Consider the following 24,833-nt stretch of genomic DNA (forward strand, 5'->3'; position numbering starts at 1 on the left):
CACGTGTACAACTTCATGTCAGGAAGAAGAAATTGTGTTAGTTTGGTGGAATTCTGTCAAGTCGTTTTTCGAGGAATTGAGGATAAACAAACTGCTATAAGCAAAAAAATGGCTAACTTAATTTTTTGGTATGGTAATCCCAAAAATTAAAATAGCCGGTGCACAACTTGGTATTCAATAGAAGAATATGTGCTGAATGCTGTCAGTCTAAACAACAGCAGGTTTGTTTTCATTGGAATTACCCATATTCTCAAATTACAACTAGGTTTTTAGGAATTGTGAGGAAAAAACTGAGTCATCTTTTATTTAGTCTGGATAAAACTTTAAATGATTCTACATCATATATATAGAAAGAATTTAACTGAATAGAATATCTTTCCCATGGCTACTGTTGTATACATGTATGTTAACTTCAAATAGTTCTAGAAGCTCAGGAGTTATATTTATCTAGGAATTTATTGGTTAATACCAAGGCCAACGTTCAGAATTATTGAATAAAAATAGTAATTTATACTTTATTGATATGCTTGCTATTCATTACAGCTCAGAACAGCAAATATACAAGTAAATGCATTATGCAGATGTAAAAATACAAACAAAAGCATGACAAATTTTGTTTATTTTCCAAATATATATGATCTGCTAATAATTCAAAATCAATAAACAAAGACATCAATATTTCTATCATCTGTTAACTTTGAGGTAATCACAAAAAGTTAAATAATTAAGGAAATCTTTTGAATAAATAACAATTTTTCACAGATGAAGCAACAAATTATTTTTAACACATCTCCACTATAATTTTTTTTTTTAATTTCTTGATAGACTGAAGGCTTATTTGTTATAAAATCTTTAGCATCAGTAACAGTAAAATACATAATAAATTACTTAATTAAAAGAAAATATTGCAGCTTTCCCTTATAAATAACACATACCTAATACAAATCATATAACATATAAGAAAAGGAGAAAACTAAATTTGGTTCATTATAGAAATGCACTTCCTTTGAGTGACCTGAGTTACGAGCACCAAGGTACAATCTAATGCATGACCTTAAAAATGTCAAACATCAGTAAACATAATATCATGTAATCAATTTCTGTCAGATAATGAGAAGTGATTGTGAACTAAAAGATATTTTGAACTCTTATATCATTTGAAAATTAATCTAAAAAAAATATCAACATAACGAAGATCCAATTTTCAATAAAATAAATTGAAAATTTCAAGGTCTCTGCACTTTTTCTCAATGCCTGATAACAATCTTTTGTATTACATAATATATCTGTGCTTTCCCAGATACCAATTCATATTATTCTTTTTCCTGTTCTGTTTTGTCAGTTGATGGATTAATTACTTCATTCTTATTAATGATACCCTTATGCAACAGATCTTCTGTATGATCTGTTGATCCTGTTTGGCTTTCATTATTAGCCTGTAATTGGTCATTTTGGTTATTGATAGATTCTGATTGGTCTAATTTAGATTCTTTGAAGTTTGAACTATCAGACTGTAATTGGTCACTTGGCTTATTGATAGATTCACATTTGTCTGATTTAGATTCTATGACTTCCAAATTATCAGACTGTGATTGGTCATTTGGCTTATTAATAGATTCTGATTGGTCTGATTTAGATTCTGTGATATCTGAATTATCAGACTGTGATTGGTCATTTGGCTTATGGATAGATTCTGATTGGTCTGATTTAGATTCCGTGAAGTCTGATTTGTTACTTTCATCCTTAACAGTTTTTTCTGCATCATCAATATAGATAATATCTTCTGGATTTGGTGGTCTGGGTAAGAAGTCTTCTCCTGGCATTAAATTCTCAAATATATCTCTTGACTTGAAAAAGAAAATACATAAAAATTCTATTAAGATATTATAAAAGCAGGAGAAACAAAAATGTAAAAAAAAAAGTAGAAAATTGACTTTTCAAAAGTAGAAATTTCTAATTTATAAGGTTTTGATTTTGTAAAACTAGTATGCTACTTGATTCAAGTAAATAATGTGATTTGTTTCAAAATGAAAAAGATTCATTTAAAAATTTGTAATTTGGTTCTAAAAAAAGATATTCTTACGAAAGAGAAAAGAAAATGTGTGTTATTATTTACTCTTTTATGAAGTCAATTTGAATAAAGCATATGATGGCATTTTCCATTTTAAACTGTCTCTAAATTTAAGTCCAAGAAAACATGTAAGCCTGCTGAGAGTTCCTTTACCTATCCTCATTTTAGTGCCTAAGGATATTTGGTCATAAATGGTGAAATCAAGGTTGTTCCCATTTATAATATATAAGTGTTTTTAAAAATAAACTGATTTTTATGATCTACCTACTCTATTTTTTATAACTGAAGTTATCCTAGTAAAACATTGTTTCTTGGCCTAATTAATTTTAACAGTGTAATGCCTTGGCTTAATACAAAATATACTTTAGTCAGATTATTAATTCTAATGAAAATAGTCACTCCATTTTAGCCTGACAAGTCATCTTTGCAAGGATGCTTTCCCTACGGAATATTACTAGAATAAAAGAGATAAATTGACTGTTTAAAATTTGGAAATTTTTCATGAAATTTATATTTTAATTCTTCATGACATTTATATTTTTAAATGTTGAATTGGCCTAAAACTAAATTAATTTCATTTACGAACATACAGAAATAATATATCAATCAACAATCACATTGCAAAATATATCTACTAAAGTTTTATGTAATGCAATTGTTACAATTCTTTCAACAAATATATTTATAAAAATGCATTATGATTCACCAAATCCTTTCATTTTTACCTGATCTACAACAATATCTAGGTCCAACTGTGGTCCAGGTCCAGGAATCACTATCACGTTTTCTGGAACAACAGTCCTATCCACTGTTACATCACAATAAAATTCTCTTTTGAAAAACATGGACCACATAATTACTGGTTTACCATCATCTACAACATAAAAAACTGTTGTGAACATCTGACGAACAACATTAAATGGACATGTAGGGTGAAGGGCCATAAGACAGCAACCCAACAATAAAATAAAACATAAACAAATATCTAAAAGTCAACAAACTGTCTTCAATAATAGAAAGGTGTTCATATTATATGCCACAGTCTAAATAGAATTGAGCCTGTAGACCTAGAAAATTGTGAACGAAAATATCTTTTTTTTTACAATTAAATAAAGTTTATTGCACAACTGCTGTTTTACATTTTACCAATATTACAGCTTTAGTCTGGGTACTTTGTAACTAGTTACTGAACTTCTAGGAAATAATTATAGAAAAACTAATCCAAGAATTCAAATATAGAAAAATATTCAGTGAGTGACTAAACAACACATTAATTCATGAAAAGCATAGTGCATGAGTTAATTGTCAGTGTTGTTCAGTCACGAGTTGAATATTTTTCGATATTTTAATTTCTGGATTAGTTATTCTTTTTATTGCATTGACCATGGCAACGACAATCGCTAAGGTTCCTGACTTCATACAGGTATATTAACATTTAGGTAAGTTTGTGAGTGCTAATCCCTCTCTATTTATAAATCTTGATAATGTAAATGGTACATAGAAAAACGCAAGGAACAATTGTCCAGAAAATCTCATTTTGACAACACAAAAAAGATACAGGTATAAAATAATTTTAACAATTTAACACTAACCAACACTGAATAAAATGTACTTTATGTGACTACTGCAATAATGAATGTATATAAAATCTTTTACCTTGACTAGGTTCTATCTGGAATAATGTTTTGACTATATCTTGTAAATCTAATTCTGGTGTAGTATCCCCATTTTCTGTTTCCATTGTTATATGTACAACATCTAAAAATAAAAATTTAATTTGTGTATCCACGATTACATTTAAAACATCTGAAATCATAAAATCATAAAACTGATTATTTTATGAATATTTGTCAATTTATATATATAATACCGTTTTTGTGTGATAGTGTTTAATGAAACTATTCACAAAAATTCATGCTAGTCAAGTTTATTTCTGAAAGAAACAGACATCAATCCTACCTTTGATTCATTTTAAGAGCTTATCTGGACAAGCCCTCATTAGAAACACTTACATGGATAACAAATTTATTGTAAAGCAGAAAGACACTTAAAACTGATGAAAAGCTTAACAGATTTATTTATACAGGGTTGTTTTGACACAAAGTTCCATTTTTAAAAACTAGCAAAATGCGATGCTTTACATTTGAGCTATACACACTTTCAATGTAATTAAAGTGATATTCAGACAGATACTGTGGTTTTATCTATTACAATGGGAACCAATTTTTGTGGATTGAGGTAATATTATATTCTCATGACTACTTTATTTCATGGTTTTAACAAATAACAAGCCTAAAGAAAATTTTGTAATGTTAAACAATTCAATTTGTGGTATAGTTTTACTATTGAAAATCACAAAAATAATTATCCCTCAAATAATAAACTGTTAAACTGCGGGGCCAAATATTCTCCATGGAAATGAGATGTGCTAATGCTTATACAACTGAACAACAATCAACATTGGCCTACCACTAATGGTTCCCCTTGAACTGACCTAATCACAAACTAATATATGTTAACTTAGCAAAATTTTCAAAGTCTATAGACCATGACTAAGGGGGCGGAGCCAAATATTCTCCATGGAAATGAGATATGCCAATGCTTATACAACTGCATACCAAATATCATTGACCTACCACTAGTGGTTCCCCATAAATTGACCTAATCACAAACTAATACATGTAGACTATGAAAAGTTTCAAAGTCAATAGACCTTGACTGAGGGGGGGGGGGGGGGGGCAAATAATCTCCATGGTGATGAGATGTGCCAATGCTAATACAACTGCATACCAAATATCATTGACCTACCACTAGTGGTTCACCATGAACTAGACCTAATCACAAACTAATACATTGTTGACGCCGCCGCCGACGCCGGAAACAGCATACCTTTGTCTCGTTTTTTGACTCTGTCAAGGCGAGACAAAAATGAATCAACAGTAAACAGACAATGATAAAGTTTAAATAACTTTCGCTAAAATACAGTGTATTATACTTACTTAGAGGTGAAGGACTGGACATAGAAGAGGGTGGTAACTCTATCACAGTTGTTAAGTAACGCCCATCACTATTAGGTATTTGTAACAATGATAACTGAAACAATCAATGAAAGGTGAACTTTAAAAGGCAAAATTGATTATTCAAGATTTACTTTTGATGTTCTTTTTTTCGCAATGCAACTAATAATATTACAACCGTAAGGAAAAATTTCACAATCAATATGTATCATCAGCTTCACACATTCCTTTTTAAATGTAGATTTAAATTCAAAAGCCTCTTCCATCTCACAGCAGAATTCTTGAAAAAAGTCTGAGGGTTTGTGAATTCAATTATGTGTTCAAATGGATTCGCATATTTGTCTGTAGATTGCTATCTTAAAAATATTATTAATCATGCTTGTACAAAGTAAAGCAATATATACTTATACAACATTATGATTTTGTCCTGCATGTAATATTTGTTGCAGACATAAGGCAACCATCATTCAACCAATTGTTGACATCAATTGGCATGCTTATTGTATAGGTAAAGTGTAAATTGATAGCACAGAAATATCTTGTCTGGAAGCAATGTATAACATAATTCCTTCAGCAAAGGTCAACGGAAATAACCTTAGCAATATTTTGCCAAAAAACATAATGAAGAAAATCAATCCTACAATAATTCTTACTGTATTTATAGGACAAACAAAAATGAATTAGAACAATTCTGTCCTCACCTGTACCTTAAAAAAAAGAAAAATGTGTCTGAGGACACAAATGACACAGCTCAAGCTTTGCAATTTTCCAAGTTAAATAAAATGCTTCGCTGGGGCGCAGCTTGATACGACCGCAGAGGTCGAACCCTGAACAGTTGGGGCAAGTATGGACACAACATTCAAGCTTGATACAGCTCTGAATTTGGATTGTTATTAAATATTTGACACAGCATAGGTTTCTGACACAGAAAGAATGTGGTCTAAGAACTTGAATTTTTTTAATTTACCTATTATGGTCCAATGTCCAAAATCAAAATACATGGTTAGATTCAGCATATCAAAGAACCCCATATATTCAATTTTTGTTAAAATCAAACAAAGTTTAATTTTGGACCCCAACTTGAACAAACTTGAAAACTGGGCCCATAATCAAAAATCTAAACACATGTTTAGATTCAGCATATCAAAGAACCCCAAGAATTCAATTTTTGTTAAAATCAAACTAAGTTTAATTTTGGACCCTTTGGACCTTAATGTAGACCAATTTAAAAAACAGGACTTAAAATTAAAAATCTAAATACACGGTTAGATTTGGAATATCAAAGAACCCCAATAATTCAATTTTTGATGAAATCAAACAAAGTTTAATTTTGGACCCTTTTGACCTCAATATGAACCAATTTGATAGCGGGGCCCACAAATAAAAAATCAAAATTCATGGTTAGATTCAGCATATCAAAGAACCCCATATATTCAATTTTTGTTGAAATCAAAAAAAGTTTAATTTTGGACCCCAACTTGGACAAACTTGAAAACTGGGCCCATAATCAAAAATCTAAACACATGTTTAGATTCAGCATATCAAAGAACCCCAAGAATTCAATTTTTGCTAAAATCAAACTAAGTTTAATTTTGGACCCTTTGGACCTTAATGTAGACCAATTTAAAAAACGGGACCTAAAATTAAAAATCTAAATACACGGTTAGATTTGGAATATCAAAGAACCCCAATAATTCAATTTTTGATGAAATCAAACAAAGTTTAATTTTGGACCCTTTTGACCTCAATATGAACCAATTTGATAGGGGGGCCCACAAATAAAAAAATCTAAATACATGGTTAGATTCAGCATATCAAAGAACCTCATATATTCAATTTTTGTGGAAATCAAACAAAGTTTAATTTTGGACCCCAATTTGGACCAACTTGAAAGCTGGGCCCATAATCAAAAATCTAAATACTTGTTTAGATTCAGCATATCAAAGAACCCCATATATTCAATTTTTGTTGAAATCAAACAAAGTTTAAATACTGGACCCTATCTTGGACCAACTTGAAAACTGGGCCCATAATCAAAAATCTAAACACATGTTTAGATTTAGCATATCAAAGAACCCCAAAAATTCAATTTTTGTTAAAATCAAACTAAGCTTAATTTGGGACCCTTTGGACCTTAATGTAGACCAAATTAAAAAACAGGACCCAAAATTAAAAATCTAAATACACGGTTAGATTTGGAATATCAAAGAACCCCAATAATTCAATTTCAGATGAAATCAAACAAAGTTTAAATTTGGACCCTTTTGACCTCAATATGAACCAATTTGATAACGGGGTCCACAAATAAAAAATCTAAATACATGGTTAGATTCAGCATATCAAAGAACCCCATATATTTAATTTTTGTTGAAATCGAACAAAGTTTAATTTTGGACCCCAATTTGGACTAACTTGAAAACTGGGCCAATCTAAATACATGTTTAGATTCAGCATATCAAAGAACCTCATATATTCAATTTTTGCTAAAATTAAACAAAGTTTAATTTTGGACCCTTTGGACCTTAATGTAGACCAATTTGAAAACTGGACCCAAAATTAAAAATCTAAATACACTGTTAGATTCGGCATAACAAATAAATAAATGTGATCAAAGATTTTACAAATCTAATGCGCCATACTGTGCAATTAAAGATTACTTCTTGAAATTTTTCAATATTTGAAATTTGAAAAAAAAATAATATTTGAAGAATATTTCTTTTTAATTTCTGAAATCTGAAATGAGAAAAAATTGACCCCCCACAATTTCTTTTTATCCCCCCCCCCCCCCACCTTTTTTCCCCCAAAAAATTCTTTCCCTCAAGATATAGTCATAATCTCAATTCAAATTTCCAATGGAGTTGGCAACCATAATTACCCATTTAAATTTACCATAGTGCTAACTTAATCTATTTTATAATAGAATTAAAAATATAGTGTCAAATCTTTCATATGGATTTTTTTGTAAAAAAAAAAGATGCAACATTTGCAGATATTTTTACTGGTCTTCCTTTATAAATATGCATTTCTTTAAACATAATTTAAAAGCAGTGTAAGGGAAGTAACTAAAACGTTGTATTTGGATTACCTCCCTTACACTGTTTTAAATTATCTTTATTGTTCATTAACCATTACTTTATACATAATTTAAAAGCAGTGTAAGGGAGATAATTTCAATGATGTATTTGATTTATCTCCCTTACACTGCTTTAAATTATGTTTTGTACTAAAGTATTTGTCCATTAACCAGGACAACCTTGTTTTTCCCCCTTTTTTGCCCCTAATTCCTAAACGGTTTGAGCCATAACCCCCAAAGCAAATCCTTACCATCCCTTTGTGGTATGGAAACTTGTAGTATAATTTCAGAGAGATCCATACACCGTTGCACAGTTATTGTCTGGAAACTAGAAAATGCTTATTTTTGGCCCCTTTTTGGCCCCTAATTCCTTAACTGTTGGTACCATAACCCCCAAAATCAATCCCAACCTTCCTTTTGTGGTATTTAACCTTATGGTCAAATTTCAAAAAGATCCATTCACTTAAACTAAAGTTAGAGTGCGAAAACCAATGTGTATTCGGACGACGACGACGCCGGACGACGACGACGACGCCAACGTCATACCAATATACAACCACAAAATTTTTTTGCGGTCGTATAAAAAGGGCATAACTTTAGAACGGTAAATGACTCACAACCCAAATTCGAACTCTGTCTGCGTGTTGTTGTTCTAAGCATTGTGTATGAGATTCATAAAATTTGGATAAGACAAAATTCAGTAAGAGTGCGGAAATGAAAATAGGACGGACGGACGGTAGGTCAACGGTAACACTTAATGCCCCACATATAAATCAATTTGTCATATTTTTATTCATCTAAAATCATGATTCCTGAGATATCCATACATCTAATGTGCTTAGTTCTGAATTGTCAAATGTAAACGCTTATTTACAGTCCCAAAAATATGTGCTCCATCTGAATGCATATTTTTACATACTGGTACAAGTATTAACAATAAATGATTGAAATTTATATACAATTTGATGTGCCTGATAAATTACATGCCTCTTACTTCACTACACAAGCCTACCTGTTGTGAATCATCATGTAATATACTTCTGTCTGTAACCAGCACTACTCTGGATATATACCTTATAAGAATATAAAACAAATTCTAAATGATAAACACTTCATAAAACAAAGGTAAGACATAATGTCAATGGAAAGAAGAGTATGCTGTTCTAATTTATGACACAAAATTCTTAATGTAATTTTTAAAAAATATAAAAAAAATACTAACATGAACCTACTATAGTATATAAAACACTAACCATTGCCATCTTTTATATGTTTATTTTAAAGGGGCACTAGCTACGAGATATATAAAAAATATAAAATATGATTTTTTTTGTTCAATCAATAATGAAAGTGAAAAAGTGAAATAATATATCGCTTTTAGCAGCCAGTATGGTTCAATTTTGTCAAAATAAGCTAAGAAACATTGATGATGAATTATTCACTTGCAAGTGAATAATTCGACCTCATTGAATCCGTATTCATGTGAACTTCAATTCAACCCCTTAGCTAAGAGATGGATACTCTGGATATGTGTTGTGCGTGTTCAATTATTTAAATGAAAAGAATGTCAACATTGAAAATGAAACAAAGGTAAATCATTTGATTGACTGATTCGATCCACAAAAAAATCATTCTTATACAGGTAAAAACGATTATTAACATATATTTTTAATCTATAATATGAAATTAAACAGACCTAGAAAAATCCAAATGCACGAGTCTGATTTATATCTATATTTATGTTTATATCTCTTATATGGCAATCGGAGGTGTTCGGAGGTCAACTCGACAGTTAATTAGATAGCGTCTAGACTAAAATACACACGAAACGAAGCTACATATTATCGAGCCCATGCCCGGTATATTGTTTATTTTAGACTTTTTATAATTTGAATAAATGTTTGACATTGTTATAAATCAAATATGAGAATTTGAGTCAAATCAGTGAACATGAATTTGACAGCTAGTGCCCCTTTATCAAGCTTTAGTTTTCAGTGTCGTCTTCAGTTTTCTTAGTCCTGATTTTGAACAGTTCTCACAATCTATATTCTTTATAACAAGTCTTTGTCTTGACTGTCTTTCTGATTCTGAACTACTATTTTAGCTTTCAGAAGTCAGACTTTTTAAAGTATAATTTTAAGGTTTTGTCATATTTTGCTTGGAAATTGATGAGGTAAATATCCAAAATGATTTACCTTTTATTGGAAGCATTAAACAGTGAAACTGGCACAGACGATTCCTCTATTATAACATATCTGAAAGTATATGAATCAAAATAATTGATTAAATTAGATACCAGTATATAATATAGCCATTTCTATCACTTTGCATAAACACTAGTTGTTTTAACTGCCATACATATTTTGGGGTATCTGAAAATATGGACTATAAAGAAATGATAAATGATGAATTAGAATTGTTTTCTCAACACAGGTCAAAACTACTATAAATTTTGTCAATAAAAAGTCTGGGCTACACTTTACATCTAAAATTATATTAAATACCTTCCTTCTTTTAATTAAAACCTATTAAATAGACTACCTTACTTTCTTGCCTTTATTTTGATTTTTTACTGCATAAAACAATGTTTTATGTAACTTTATAAACTATTTATATCCACTAACATATGTATTTTTTATCAATCAAGTTTAATTTGTTCAAAATTTTATACAATACAAAAAAGCTTTCATTTAACATGCAACTAAGCTGCTTTCTGAGATTTATTTAAAAAGATAATATTTTTGCTTATGAGTTTAGAATTAAACCATTCAATGCTTTTCTTAACAAGAATGTGTCCATAATACATGGATGCTCCACTCCCACTATCATTTTCTATGTTCAGTGGACCGTGAAATTGGGGTCAAAACTCTAATTTGGCATTAATCATGGAAAGATCATATCATAGGGAACATGTGTACAAAGTTTCCAGTTGATTGGACTTCAACTTCATCAAAAACTACCTTGACCAAAAACTTTAACCTGAAGCGGGACAGACGGACGGACGCACAGACTGAATAAAATGCTTCGCTGGGCGCAGCTTGATACGACCGCAGAGGTCGAACCCTGAACAGTTGGGGCAAGTATGGACACAACATTCAAGCTTGATACAGCTCTGAATTTGGATTGTGATTAAATATTTGACACAGCATAGGTTTCTGACACAGAAAGAATGTGGTCTAAGAACTTCAATTTTTTTAATTTACCTATTATGGTCCAATGTTCAAAATACATGGTTAGATTCAGCATATCAAAGAACCCCATATATTCAATTTTTGTTGAAATCAAACAAAGTTTAATTTTGGACCCCAACTTGGACCAACTTGAAAACTGGGCCCATAATCAAAAATCTAAACACATGTTTAGATTCAGCATATCAAAAATCCCAGGAATTCAATTTTTGTTAAAATCAAACTAAGTTTAATTTTGGACCCTTTGGACCTTAATGTAGACCAATTTAAAAAACGGGACCCAAAATTAAAAATCTAACAACACGGTTAGATTTGGCATATCAAAGAACCCCAATAATTCAATTTTTGATGAAATCAAACAAAGTTTGATTTTGGACCCTTTTGACCTCAATATGAACCCATTTGATAGCGGGCCCACAAATAAAAAATCTAAATACAAGGTAAGATTCAGCATATCAAAGAACCCCATATATTCAATTTTTGTTGAAATCAAACAAAGTTTAATTTTGGACCCCAATTTGGACCAACTTGAAAACTTGGCCAAAATCTAAAATCTAAATACATGTTTAGATTCAGCATATCAAAGAACCCCATATATTCAATTTTTGTTGAAATCAAACAAAGTTTAATTTTGTTGGACCCCAACTTGGACCAACTTGAAAACTGGGCTCATAATCAAAAATCTAAACACATGTTTAGATTCAGCATATCAAAGAACCCCAAAAATTCAATTTTTGTTAAAAATCAAACTAAGTTTAATTTTGGACCCTTTGGACCTTAATGTAGACCAATTTAAAAAACGGGACCCAAAATTAAAAATCTAAATACACGGTTAGATTTGGCATATCAAAGAACCCCAATAATTAAATTTTTGATGAAATCAAACAAAGTTTAATTTTGGACCCTTTTGACCTCAATATGAACCAATTTGATAGCGGGCCCACAAATAAAAAATCTGAATACATGGTAAGATTCAGCATATCAAAGAACCCATATATTCAATTTTTGTTGAAATCAAACAAAGTTTAATTTTGGACCCCAATTTGGACCAACTTGAAAACTGGGCCAAAAATCAAAAATCTAAATACATGTTTAGATTCAGCATATCAAAGAACCCCATATATTCAATTTTTGTTGAAATCAAACAAAGTTTAATTTTGGACCCCAACTTGGACCAACTTGAAAACTGGGCCCATAATCAAAAATCTAAACACATGTTTAGATTCAGCATATCAAAGAACCCCAAGAATTCAATTTTTGTTAAAATCAAACTAAGTTTAATTTTGGACCCTTTGGACCTTAATGTAGACCAATTTAAAAAACGGGACCCAAAATTAAAAATCTAAATACACGGTTAGATTTGGCATATCAAAGAACCCCAATAATTAAATTTTTGATGAAATCAAACAAAGTTTAATTTTGGACCCTTTTGACCTCAATATGAACCAATTTGATAGCGGGCCCACAAATAAAAAATCTAAATACATGGTTAGATTCAGCATATCAAAGAACCCCATATATTCAATTTTTGTTGAAATCAAACAAAGTTTAATTTTGGACCCCAATTTGGACCAACTTGAAAACTGGGCCAAAAATCAAAAATCTAAATACATGTTTAGATTCAGCATATCAAAGAACCCCATATATTCAATTTTTGTTAAAATCAAACAAATTTTAATTTTGGACCCTTTGGACCTTAATGTAGACCAATTTGAAAACTGGATCCAAAATTAAAAATCTAAATACATCGTTAGATTCGGCATAACAAATAAATAAATGTGGTCAAAGATTTTACAAATCTAATGCGCCATACTGTGCAATTAAAGATTACTTCTTGAAATTTTTCAATATTTGAAATTTGAAAAAAAAATAATATTTGAAGAATAATTCTTTTTAATTTCTGAATTCTGAAATGAGAAAAAATTGACCCCCCACAATTTCTTTTTACCCCCACCCCCCCCCCCCCCCATTTTTTCCCCCAAACCATAATTACCCATTTAAATTTACCATAGTGCTAACTTAATCTATTTTATAATAGAATTTAAAATATAGTGTCAAATCTTTCATATGGTTTTTTTTGTAAAAAAAAAAGATGCAACATTTGCAGATATTTTTACTGGTCTTCCTTTATAAATATGCATTTCTTTAAACATAATTTAAAAGCAGTGTAAGGGAAGTAACCAAAACGTTGTATTTGGATTACCTCCCTTACACTGTTTTAAATTATCTTAATTGTTCATTAACCATTACTTTATACATAATTTAAAAGCAGTGTAAGGGAGATAATTTCAATGATGTATTTGATTTATCTCCCTTACACTGCTTTAAATTATGTTTTGTACTAAAGTATTTGTCCATTAACCAGGACAACCTTGTTTTTCCCCCTTTTTTGCCCCTAATTCTTAAACGGTTTGAGCCATAACCCCTCAAAGCAAATCCTAACCATCCCTTTGTCGTATGGAAACTTGTAGTATAATTTCAGAGAGATCCATACACCGTTCCACAGTTATTGTCTGGAAACTAGAAAATGCTTATTTTTGGCCCCTTTTTGGCCCCTAATTCCTTAACTGTTGGTACCATAACCCCAAAAATCAATCCCCACCTTCCTTTTGTTGTATTGAACCTTATGGTAAAATTTCATAGAGATCCATTCACTTAAACTAAAGTTAGAGTGCGAAAACTAATGCGTCTTCGGACGACGACGACGCCGGACGACGACGACGACAACGCCATACCAATATACGACCACAAAAATTTGTTTGCGGTCGTATAAAAATATAATGCCCCCTAGGGGCATAAAAAGTCATATACAAATGACTAATTTTTCTTTAACTATGTATAAGTGATCTAAAAAGCAAATTATATTCTGAAATTTTACATATATCACTTACTTAGCTGTCAATTTCTTTCCATCTGTTGATATCACACCAGTACATCTATAAAATAAAGCAAATATTGTTTGGCGGACAATGGGAGATAACTTATAATATCTTAAACCTTCAATAACAGCTTATTTAAATTCTAATGTATTTGTTAACTTTAATTCTCATACTTTGCACACACTTTAGCAAACTAACAATGTTTTTTCCTGGTTGTTGTTTAATTGCTGTCACATTGACATTTTCACTGTATCTCATTTTGTTCTGTATTACAAAATTTATTTGGTTCCAATTTTTAAAATACCATGTAAACATTTCTTACTTGCTAACAATCTCTTGATGTGGAATATTTAACAGACAATAACAGCAATATTTAATCTAACATTTTGAAAGAGTTATCACTACTTTCAGCTATTGCAAAAAGTCGTGTGACTAAAAAAAAAATTGTCACAAAACTTCCTTTTTATTTATAAATAAAGAGCTGCGCCATGAGTGCATGGTACGCACTTCGCTTTTTCAACAGATAAAGTTCCAAAACTCCTCAATGTCATATCAGAAATTTATGAAAAAACTAAAGGGAGATTATTTAATAGATACAAACCAGTTACTAAAGTTTCATGAAAACTGCTCAAAACACTTTTGAGTTATTGTCCCAAAACTGGAAAACCCCCCCCTTTTTTTTTATAAAATCCCTTAACTCGGAAACGTAAAATTTAAAATTTATAAAAATCCAAAGGGAGCTAAAGTCAATAGATATAAACAATTCACCAAAGTTACATGAAAACTGCTCAAAGGATTTTTGCGTTATTGTCCAAAAACTGTAAAATCACCTATTTTAAATGAATAAAACCCCATAACTCGGAACTGTAAAATCTAAATTTATACAAATCGAAAGGGAGCTTACATCAATAGATATAAAATTCACAAAAGTTTCATGCAAATTGGTTTTAAAGTGTTTTTGAGTTATTGTCCAACATGTTGACGACGGACGGACAACTGTATACCATACTACGTCCTGTAAAGGGCGTATAAAAATTTACATCTGTAACAACCAAATTAAATCTATTTAAAATGTGGGTCAAATCTGTTTTTAACATTTTTTTTTACTTAGCATGGTTTTGTGATAAGGGTTTTGTTTCAAAATATAGATGCTCTATGTATTCAATACAGTTTTAAGAAGAAAAAAATTTAAATGACTATCAGTTTTTTCCATATTTTATTAAGTTTTTTATAGTATTTCAATATCAAAAGTCTTTAACTTACTTATTGTCTTTGTCTACAACTAAATGACTAGCTGACAATTTCAAGCAATAAACTCCACCAAAAACAGCACACATTCTGTAAAAATAATCTCTCATAAATTGGTACATAAAACTGACATAAACATCAACAATAAGTTAACATTAGCTAAACACCCAGTTGTCAGCCTCTTCCTGCATAGTTTGGATCCTTTCAATAACTTTTATGCAACAAGCCTTCTGTCAAAATATATCACAAAATTTTAATTATTTTCAATATTGACCAATTTTACCTGGGTTTTTCATTTATTTTGTTTTCCTTTTTCCTGATCTGGTGATCAGATTCAAGATATTTTCTCTTATTTCATTTTATTTCAATACAAACTTGCAAGTTTTATTTAGTTATCTATCAAAAAGGTTAACTTGTCATGCAATTTTTTCCTAGGAATTTATTAAATTAATTCAGATTGTTGCAGAAGCTATTCAAATGAAACTTTTGATGATGAAACAAAAATATCTCAATGAATTTAATCAAGCACAAAATGAGCAATTTTGATTTTATGTTTTTTTTTTCTCTGGTCATCAACTCTTGTAATTGACCTCCATGCCAAATAACTTGGTTAAGAATACATCTTGGAAAGTCAGACAGTACCAAACTGTAAGAAGTTCATCCTGGTCATTAATATGCTTAACTAGTTTTGCTGATGTTTAACATCCTAGTCATATTCTTTGATAGAAGATGACCTCTAATCTTGTAATATTTAATCAATGATATACCTGCAGAAACCCTGAGGAAGTTCACCACATCCATATAAAGGCCAAAGAAATGCTGTGTTTCCATAACGTCCAAGGGAATGTAAAAATTTCTTGGTTTTAGCTAAACCCTATAAATTATAGCAAACATATGTAAGACTATGTGTGTTGACCAATATGATGACATTATTTTATTATTCAAACCTTCAAAAGATTGTTTTCAAAAGCATTTTCATGTTAACTAGCTCATAGTTTGAAACATCAAAACAAGTACAAAATTTACCAACCATGTATATTTGTGTAGAACAGATAGATTAAAAACAATTCAAACCAGATATATCCAAAACATAGATCAAAATTTTAGTTACTTTAACAATCTTTAAATCTTGATATGATATCAACATCTAGCAATATATCATTGAACTTGTCTTTATTGAAAACTCAAAAAACATTTATAGTCTCCCTCAACTCACCTCAGGGGTTAATGTTTCGCTGGTAGCCATGGCAATGGAATGTTGTACAAAATGTTTTATATTTTTGGTAAGTTTCTTTGATTCCAAATAATCTGTAAAGGGTCTGTCTGTAAAAGCTTAAAAAAACAGGATGTTTTTATATTTTTTAATACACAGAATAAGTTTTCCCGTGTGATTTTTTTGCAATTACACAGGCCTCTACAATAACTTTTTTTTCAACTTGTCCAGTAGGACAAGTACAACCCAAAACTTACTTGTCCGAATGAAATTGTAACTTGTCCAAAACAATTCTTAATAATAACCTTTTTTGCCTTATAAGTTGATTCAAGGAACAAAATGAATTAAAACAATAGAACAGAATTTGATTTATATCTTTTGAAATACTTTTCAAAAATATGAGTCGAGAACAACTGAATCCAGTCATGTCACAGGGCTTAAGTTCTAGTTTTCATCAATGCCAAAGTCTCATCAGACTCTGCACATGAGGCACCGTCTGATAGGCCTGTCAATGTACACTCATTGGATTTGTATCCTGGTTGTTTAAGTTGAAAAAAGATTATTCAAATGCAATCAATAAAAAAAAGAAGATGATGTATGATTGCCAATGAGACAACTCTCTGCAAGAGACCAAATGACACAGAAATTAACAACTATAGGTCACCGTATTGCAAGTATTGTTTCTTTCTACATATGATCAAATATGATTTTGTGAATTTTATGGTAAATAATTTCTTCATTTTTATTTAAAAAATATTTTTGTTAAAAAAATTACCGGTATGGTATTTATTATAAAGCAACAGAATAAGGTGGGAAACCAGGTACTGATTTGTCTTGGGCCCAAATTGTCTCCTGCGTTGCCAAACTGTCTATTAATCGTATCTATTAAATATGTCTCCTACGGTGCCAAACTGTCTATTAAACTTAGGAGCCGAATCGTTTCCGAGCTGGTGAAGAACTGTCTTGTAAAGTTACCTTTTCTACAAAGCGCATCGCTGATTCGGATCAGTAAAACTGGTTTCCGAGAATAGTATGCCTTTTGCCTATTAAAAAGTACCTGACAAAGAACCAGTTTAAAATTATAGGTTTGCAAGTAAACATGTCAAATTAATACTTGTTCTTATCTTCTTTTCTTGTTTTTTGTTTATAATTACTTTGTTCATCAAAGTTGGATTAAATTTATTTTCTGCAGAATAATTTTACTTGTCCCGTCGGACAAGCTTGATATAGCTTTTACTTGTCCGACTTTTTTTCCCTCTGGTACCGGACAATCGGACAAGCGTTATTGTCGAGGCCTGTTACAAGCCTAAGCATGATATTTACTTGCATTTTTTTACATAAATTTCGCATTAAGTTAAAATAATTTTCACATAAATTTTACATACAATTACTACTACTAGGGGGTGTTTAACGAAATTGACTACCCATGAGGGTCTTGCATGGTCGGCATACAAATCAAGTACAGTAAATTCAAAAATTATTGAAGGTTCTTATTAATGCAAATAATGTGACTGGGTGAGTATCACATTAATTAGAACTTGCATTCTGATATCTGATACATTTATGTGTACACAGCTTTTTGGGAAATTGCAATAATTAATCTATAATATTTGTTGGTCATGACAAAATCGCAATAACTTCTAGATTTACAGCAGTTTTTTTTCCAGTTTTAAAAATTTATGATATTATTATAATGAATAGTTTTTTTTATTCTGTACTAATTCATAAAATGCAAATAATTCAATTCAAAAATGTTAACCAAGTTCAGAAACATCTGTCAATTGATAAGCAACATATTTGTTTGTTTGCATTTTTCTGATGGGTTTAAATTATTCAATTTATTGGCTTTTGTTCCAATACACCCATGATTATATCATTGTTAGTTTTGTATATATTTGTTGATAACTACGATGTATAAAAAGTAAATAAAACAGTTTCTCTTCAATATATTAAAATTTGCAAGAATCCTATTCTATATATAGAGAGAATCAACAATCAATAAATCAATTTACATGTACCTTCATAATCTGTTGGCCTTTTATCATATTCTGCACAGGATGTTAAAAATTTCATCAACATTCTCTTCTCCAACATAGATACTTCCTTACTGTTAAATACATCTGCTCTGGAACATGGTACCTATAATATATATTTGATCCATGTATGACAAAGAAAAAGATTAATGCAACCACTTGCAGAAATTATTTTTATTTTTTTTTCTCAAAATGCTTATTTTATCTTATATATTTGTTCCATTTCCTTTTATATTGCATTAAGTTATTTCATATTCACTTCACTGCAGGTCATAAGAGAATATCCTCTCAGTAAATTGTTAAATTTGAGGCAGTTTGCAAGAAGGTATTTATAGACAGACAATCTGACATTACACTGATAAATTTAAATTAATGACAAGCTGATTTTTCTTACTTATGAATAATTAAAATCCATGTATGTTCCTATGAAATTTTAAAGAGCATAATATTATAATGGTCATATTGTATCATGCTAAAAAATATTTGATTTACATGCAGAATCAACAAGTGAATCTGTGAGTACTGCTCACTAATGATACCCCGCCCCGCTAAAAGTATAAGGTAAACAGGAAGATGTTGAGTGATGAATCTGAAAATGCATCACACGGTATAGCTGACTCATATAAACCCTGAAACCAAATTTCAGAAATCCTTGTAATGTAGTTCCTGAGAAAGATGAGACGAAAAATATTCATTGGATGGACGGACAGACTGACGGATGGACTGAGGGATGGACGGATGGATTGACAGACAGAGGTAAAAAAGTATACCCCCACTTTTTTAAAGCGGGGGTATAATAAAAATATTAACCTCAATTCAAGAGAACTAACTTAATTTTAATACTAAATTAAATAGATACTGAAGCTATATACAAAGAACATAAAAGCACAAGTGTGTATTGTGTCATGAATTAATACACCACACCCCTTCTATTACATTATTCACCTTTTCAAGTTTTCCGTCCAGTAATGTTAACATCCTAGTGACAGTTTTAAACTCACAATACTTGGCAATGTCTGATGTGATCAGTAGCTGTACCATACTCCCACCACAGTAAAGTAACTGTAAAAAACACAAACGTATGAAATATTAATCCCTTAGTAAACTCAAAACACATAGGGAGAAATGGTTGTTTCGAAGATGAGTTATGATCAATATCGTATTGAGGCAGACAGAACAATCTAAGATGCTTAAGATAATTTCTGTCCAGACCAGCTAAATTGCTGTTACTCTGTTTTATCAACAATATCATAATCAAATAAATAAGTAATCCTGTTACTTTTGTTACTTTGGCATTGCCTAATTTTTTTTGTGCATCAGAGAAATAGTGATACTGATAATATCAGTCTTTCAGATCATATGATATGCACAGAGCAAAGTGTGTACGTTTTCAAAGACACAAGATATTGTCTTATCAACGCTTATTGTGCAGATTGTGCAATAATTGCTACATGTAGGTGTACTACAGAGAAAACATGGAAAATTTGATACCCCTTGAGACTGGCTTTTCCAATTCATATAAAGAGCATAATCTATTTTATTCTGACAAATGCATAACATGTATTCGCTTAATCTCAATCTTTATATTATATACATAAACATTATTTCACCTTTGGTGTTAAATCTAAATTAAATTTCCTCCATTCCTTCAATAATCTAGATTTTGTCCATTTTTCTGTATTCTTCTTTATGTCAGGGTTGACAACAGATTCAGGTAATTCTTTCTTTTCACCAATAATTTTAGAATCTGAGCTCTTTAGACAACTGTCCTTAACATCTGTAGTTGAACTGTCCTTGACATCTGTAGTTGAACTGCCCTTGACATCTGTAGTTGAACTGTCCTTGATATCTGTAGTTGCACTGTCCTTAACATCAGTTGTTACATTGTCCTTGACATCTGTGTTCACACTGTCTTTTTGACTAGTGTCTTTGGTATTATTTTTATTTTGTTCAGAAGCACCACTGCTGTTATCAGCAGCTACTGAATCTGCATGTTTAAATTCCTGACTATCATTTAAATCTGCTTTCTCAGATATTTCTGCATTTTCTTTTTCATTACACTGAGAGTTTGAAGTATCTTCAGAAGAAACTTTTTCCTTTAAATCACTTTCTTCATCTGTCTTGTCATCACTGATGTAGGAAAAAAATGTATTCAATAATTTTCATCACTACACAATTTGAAAATGATTTTAATATTGTTAATACCTCTCAATGATATATTCAAAAAGAAGAGACTAAAACCCCAAACATCAATACCACTTTTTTGTTTGCGCTACCTAATACAGACTGAAAATTTCATAAGTCAACTTAAAAAAAACAAAAAAAACTGTTACTGACATTTAAGAACTGTGTCAACACACACACAACTTTTTCTGGTCATACAATTAACATTATCTCCTTTAGCCTGTGGCATTACACTCACCCAACATTAAATGTGACATTTGTATGACTGTAACTTTTATCTGTTAGTTCAAGTTCAATTGTACTTTCTTCGTCACTAATAAGACTTTTAACTGTATCTGAATCAGTAGATTTCAGAGCATCTTCTCCCTTTGTCTGAAAGACATCAATATCTTAATCAAGATAACAACTCATAATCAATATCTTTTCCTCACCTCCTATCAACACACAATTCTTCAATTTGTTTACTATCCCCCCGGCTCAAAAATTTTGCTTATTATTATTATTTGAATCTGTATTTATGCGATCTTCAATTTGACCTTTAGCTGGAGATGGATTACTCATGTGCTAAACATATTCAGTTATTAAAAAAAAGAAAAGAACATGCACATTGAAGGGCTTAGTCTTTTCATCGTTTTTTATCCCCATGGCGGTGTCAGTTTTTATTTGACTTATGAGTTTTGATTGTTCCCTTGGTATCTTCCGCCTCTTTTTTTGTCTGTGTATCTATATTTATGTTTAATCATATGACCATCTGCATTCTTCAGAGATCATCTCAATGGTTAATTAGATGGTGTCTTATCTAAAATACACATGAAATGCTGGTGTCTTATCTAAAATACACATGAAATGCTGGTGTCTTATCTAAAATACACATGAAATGCTGTTACATCACAACGAGTCCATGTGTTGTTAATTATTTCTTTTTTGACTTTTTGTAATTTGTATATACGTTTTAATATGCTATAAATGAAATTGTGAGAATTTGAGTCCAATCAATGAACATGAATTTGACAGCTTATGCCCTCTAAGGAGGATGGATGTCATCAAACGTCAGCAATTTTTACCTGATTAATCCATGAGCCTACAGCTTGTAAATTAAATGAGCACCACCTCCCACTATAATAACCATTTCTAAAAATAAATAAATATGAAATAACTATTTTTTTCTATAAAGTACTGTACCACTGTAAGTTCTTTTTTCAGTTACAGAATATACATGTAAGTTTTAGATGGCATTCTACAGAATAAAGAATTAATTGACTGATTGAATAAAAACTATATTGGGCGATTGAATATGATGGTTTTGGTTGGTTGTTTTCATAAAGTAGCTATTTTTATCACTGGGAATTACCATTTGTAGGTATATTTCATTACTTACAAATTTTGCTAACACAATGTACCTGATGATTGAAAGGAATGAATTTAAAAAATTATCCAGTACAGATTGGGCTGAATTTCAGCCCATATTTACATTAGATTTTAGACTTTTAACATGTATAGATGAATGATCCTTAGACATCTGAACACTGCATCGTATACATACATTGAATGAACAGAATGGAAAAGAAGGGTGTATGGAAGCATACACCTGAAGCACTGAGAAACTTTCTACAGTCTCTACACTACTGTACACAACACAAGTGACAAATATCATGAATAATATTATAATATCTTATAATTACCTATCTATATGAAGCACCTTTTGGCCAATTCTAGAAAAAGCAGCAGCTAAAATGCTTTCTGATAAACCTGAAATACATATGTACATTATAACTCAAAGATAAGCAGAACATCAACTTTCAATTACAAAATGAGTGAACAACATCAGTTTAAACATGCATTATCATATTATAACATATCATTAATGGAGCTTGCTGTCCGGTGTGAGCCAAGGCTCCATGTTGAAAGTCGTACTTTGACCTATAATGGTTTACTTTTACAAATTGTGACTTGGATGGAGAGTTGTCTCATTGGCACTCATACCACGTCTTCTTATATCTATTTAACTTTATAATAAGTCTGTTAACATGGTTAAGCCAAAAGAAAAATTAAAAGTACTTATTGGTTATATGTAGATCAAAAATACTACCATAAAAAGCTTGATGTGAAATACAGTTTGTGATCAAATATGTGCTGGTGGAATTAAACTGCCACAAAAATTCCTCATAAATGTGATAGAATTTAGTTAAAATTTTAACCAATTTATGTTATATCTATTCATAATTTCCTGTTGTCATGGTTGTAAAAGATTATATGTCATGAAAAGATAAAGTTAAAGGAAAACTGAGACATCACTGAAATATGTACATATCAAAACCAAAATGCATAATTTCTCCACTGGACAGGTCCTGTAACTTCAAATGTACTAACTTCTTTCCAAATATATTCTAACATAAAAAGAAATAGAGCTAGCTGGTCCGTGAAGAAGATGTCATCAAACCCTTCAATGAACATAACCACGGATCAGACCCATCAGGCAAACATGTTGTTAGTAGTTATCTGCTTTGAACTAGCTGTCAGTTACTGCTCTAGTACTCTGAGATCTGTACTTTGTCTTTTTTGTTGTAAGGGATGTATAAATGCCCTGTTACGTCGAAGATGTTTTTCTGCTTTGTATCCAACTGATGATTTAAGCCCTTTTCAACTGATTTCTATAGTTTGTTCTCATGTTGCACTGTTACACCACTGTCCCAGATTAGGGGAGGGTTGCTGCCTTTAGAAATGTTTAACCCTTGCACATTCTTTATGTGCCTGTCCCAAGTCAGGAGCCTGTGGTTCAGTGATTGTCAATGGTTCGTGTCTGTCATATTTGTTTTTCGTAAATTGTTTTGTTGTAAGTTCTAAAGGCCATTAGTTTTCTCAAGTGAATTGTTTCATATTTTTCATTTCGGGCCTTTTTTTGCCAACTTTACGGTATGTTTTTTCTCATTGTTGAAGGCTGTACAGTTGCCTATAATTGCTTACATCCTTTTATTTGAACTTTGGTGGATAGTTGTCTCATTGGCAATCATACCACATCTCCTCATTTTAATAATGCTCCTGAGGTAGAAGAGGTCATCAAGCAATGGGCAAAAGACAAAGAAGAGACAGCTCTAATCACACTTTTTCTAGCTTTAGATGAAGACTATCATGACTATCAACAATATGCCATCAAAACCAATTTCTTAAAAAGATCAACATTAAGATACTACTGAAGACAACACAAAACTCTAATTACAAGTACAAATAACTGATCAGGTCTAGTTTTATATGAAACAAGCTCAAATTTAATTTACCCTCATTATATATTTCATAACTGAAAGTATGATATAAATTGTGGGCTTTTGTCTAAGGGTCTTTAGTCCTAGATCCGTAGAGAAATATATAAAATGAAAATAATTTGAGTATAGTGTAAAGGAAATGAGTATTCAAACATACATGTATATATAATTTAGTTATATAATTATGCCATAGATAAATATCTAACAAACTAAATATCAAAATTAACAATATTCTTAAAGGCTGTAACAAGACATTTATGTAAATTTGTATGAGCAGAACCTGAGTTTATATTTAGAAATTACCAAATATAAGGATATCATTGTATGAATCATAATGATAATCTGATCCCACAGTGTGTATTTTATTAAGTGCCTTCACTATTTATGGGAAATGTGGCAAGTTCTCGATAAGAAAATAACATAAGGAAAAAATCTTGAGATATTGAACGACTATGATAGGACGTTGTCTTTTACCTGTTCCTATAACAATTACATCAAATTCTGTTGGAAATTCGTCAGCCATACTTGATATTTTAAGTATGTCTAACTTTGAGACATAGTTTCGTAAAAATATAATCGTGGTTAAAAATATTTTCTTTAAGATAACGTCTTTTCTAAAATACATGTTTAGTTGTTATATGACTTTTACAATAACAATTTATAATCT

The 24,833-nt window shown here is 30.7% G+C and overlaps 1 protein-coding gene across 1 annotated transcript; it reads right to left on the reverse strand.

Annotated features, from left to right (window-relative positions):
- Positions 1-501: 501 nt before the first annotated feature.
- LOC127713924 (rab proteins geranylgeranyltransferase component A-like) lies at positions 502-24,712 on the reverse strand. The gene is made up of 17 exons (XM_052219869.1): positions 24,641-24,712; positions 22,589-22,655; positions 21,971-22,037; positions 21,145-21,278; positions 20,333-20,852; positions 19,668-19,784; positions 18,708-18,828; positions 16,693-16,808; positions 16,244-16,350; positions 15,492-15,566; positions 14,241-14,285; positions 10,357-10,416; positions 9,174-9,234; positions 5,071-5,164; positions 3,728-3,829; positions 2,797-2,945; positions 502-1,847 (listed from the first exon to the last, which is right to left on the reverse strand). The coding sequence occupies exons 1-17, from the start codon at positions 24,687-24,689 to the stop codon at positions 1,314-1,316; spliced, it is 2,418 nt and encodes an 805-aa protein (XP_052075829.1). The 5' UTR covers positions 24,690-24,712; the 3' UTR covers positions 502-1,313.
- Between the last annotated feature and the right edge of the window lie 121 nt (positions 24,713-24,833).

The sequence above is a fragment of the Mytilus californianus genome, unplaced genomic scaffold (assembly GCF_021869535.1).
Source record: "Mytilus californianus isolate M0D057914Y unplaced genomic scaffold, xbMytCali1.0.p SCAF_9, whole genome shotgun sequence".
Taxonomy (NCBI): Eukaryota; Metazoa; Mollusca; class Bivalvia; order Mytilida; family Mytilidae; genus Mytilus; species Mytilus californianus.

Bases quoted from the DNA above. Each gene is read 5' to 3' on its own strand.
- LOC127713924 (XM_052219869.1), bottom strand. From the start codon at position 24,689: ATGGCTGACGAATTTCCAACAGAATTTGATGTAATTGTTATAGGAACA. The intron at 20,853-21,144 runs GTGAGTGTAATG...TTCCTACATCAG, and splicing joins AATGTCACATTTAATGTTGG to TGATGACAAGACAGATGAAG. The intron at 1,848-2,796 runs GTAAAAATGAAA...TTCTTTTTCAAG, and splicing joins TAGATATTGTTGTAGATCAG to TCAAGAGATATATTTGAGAA.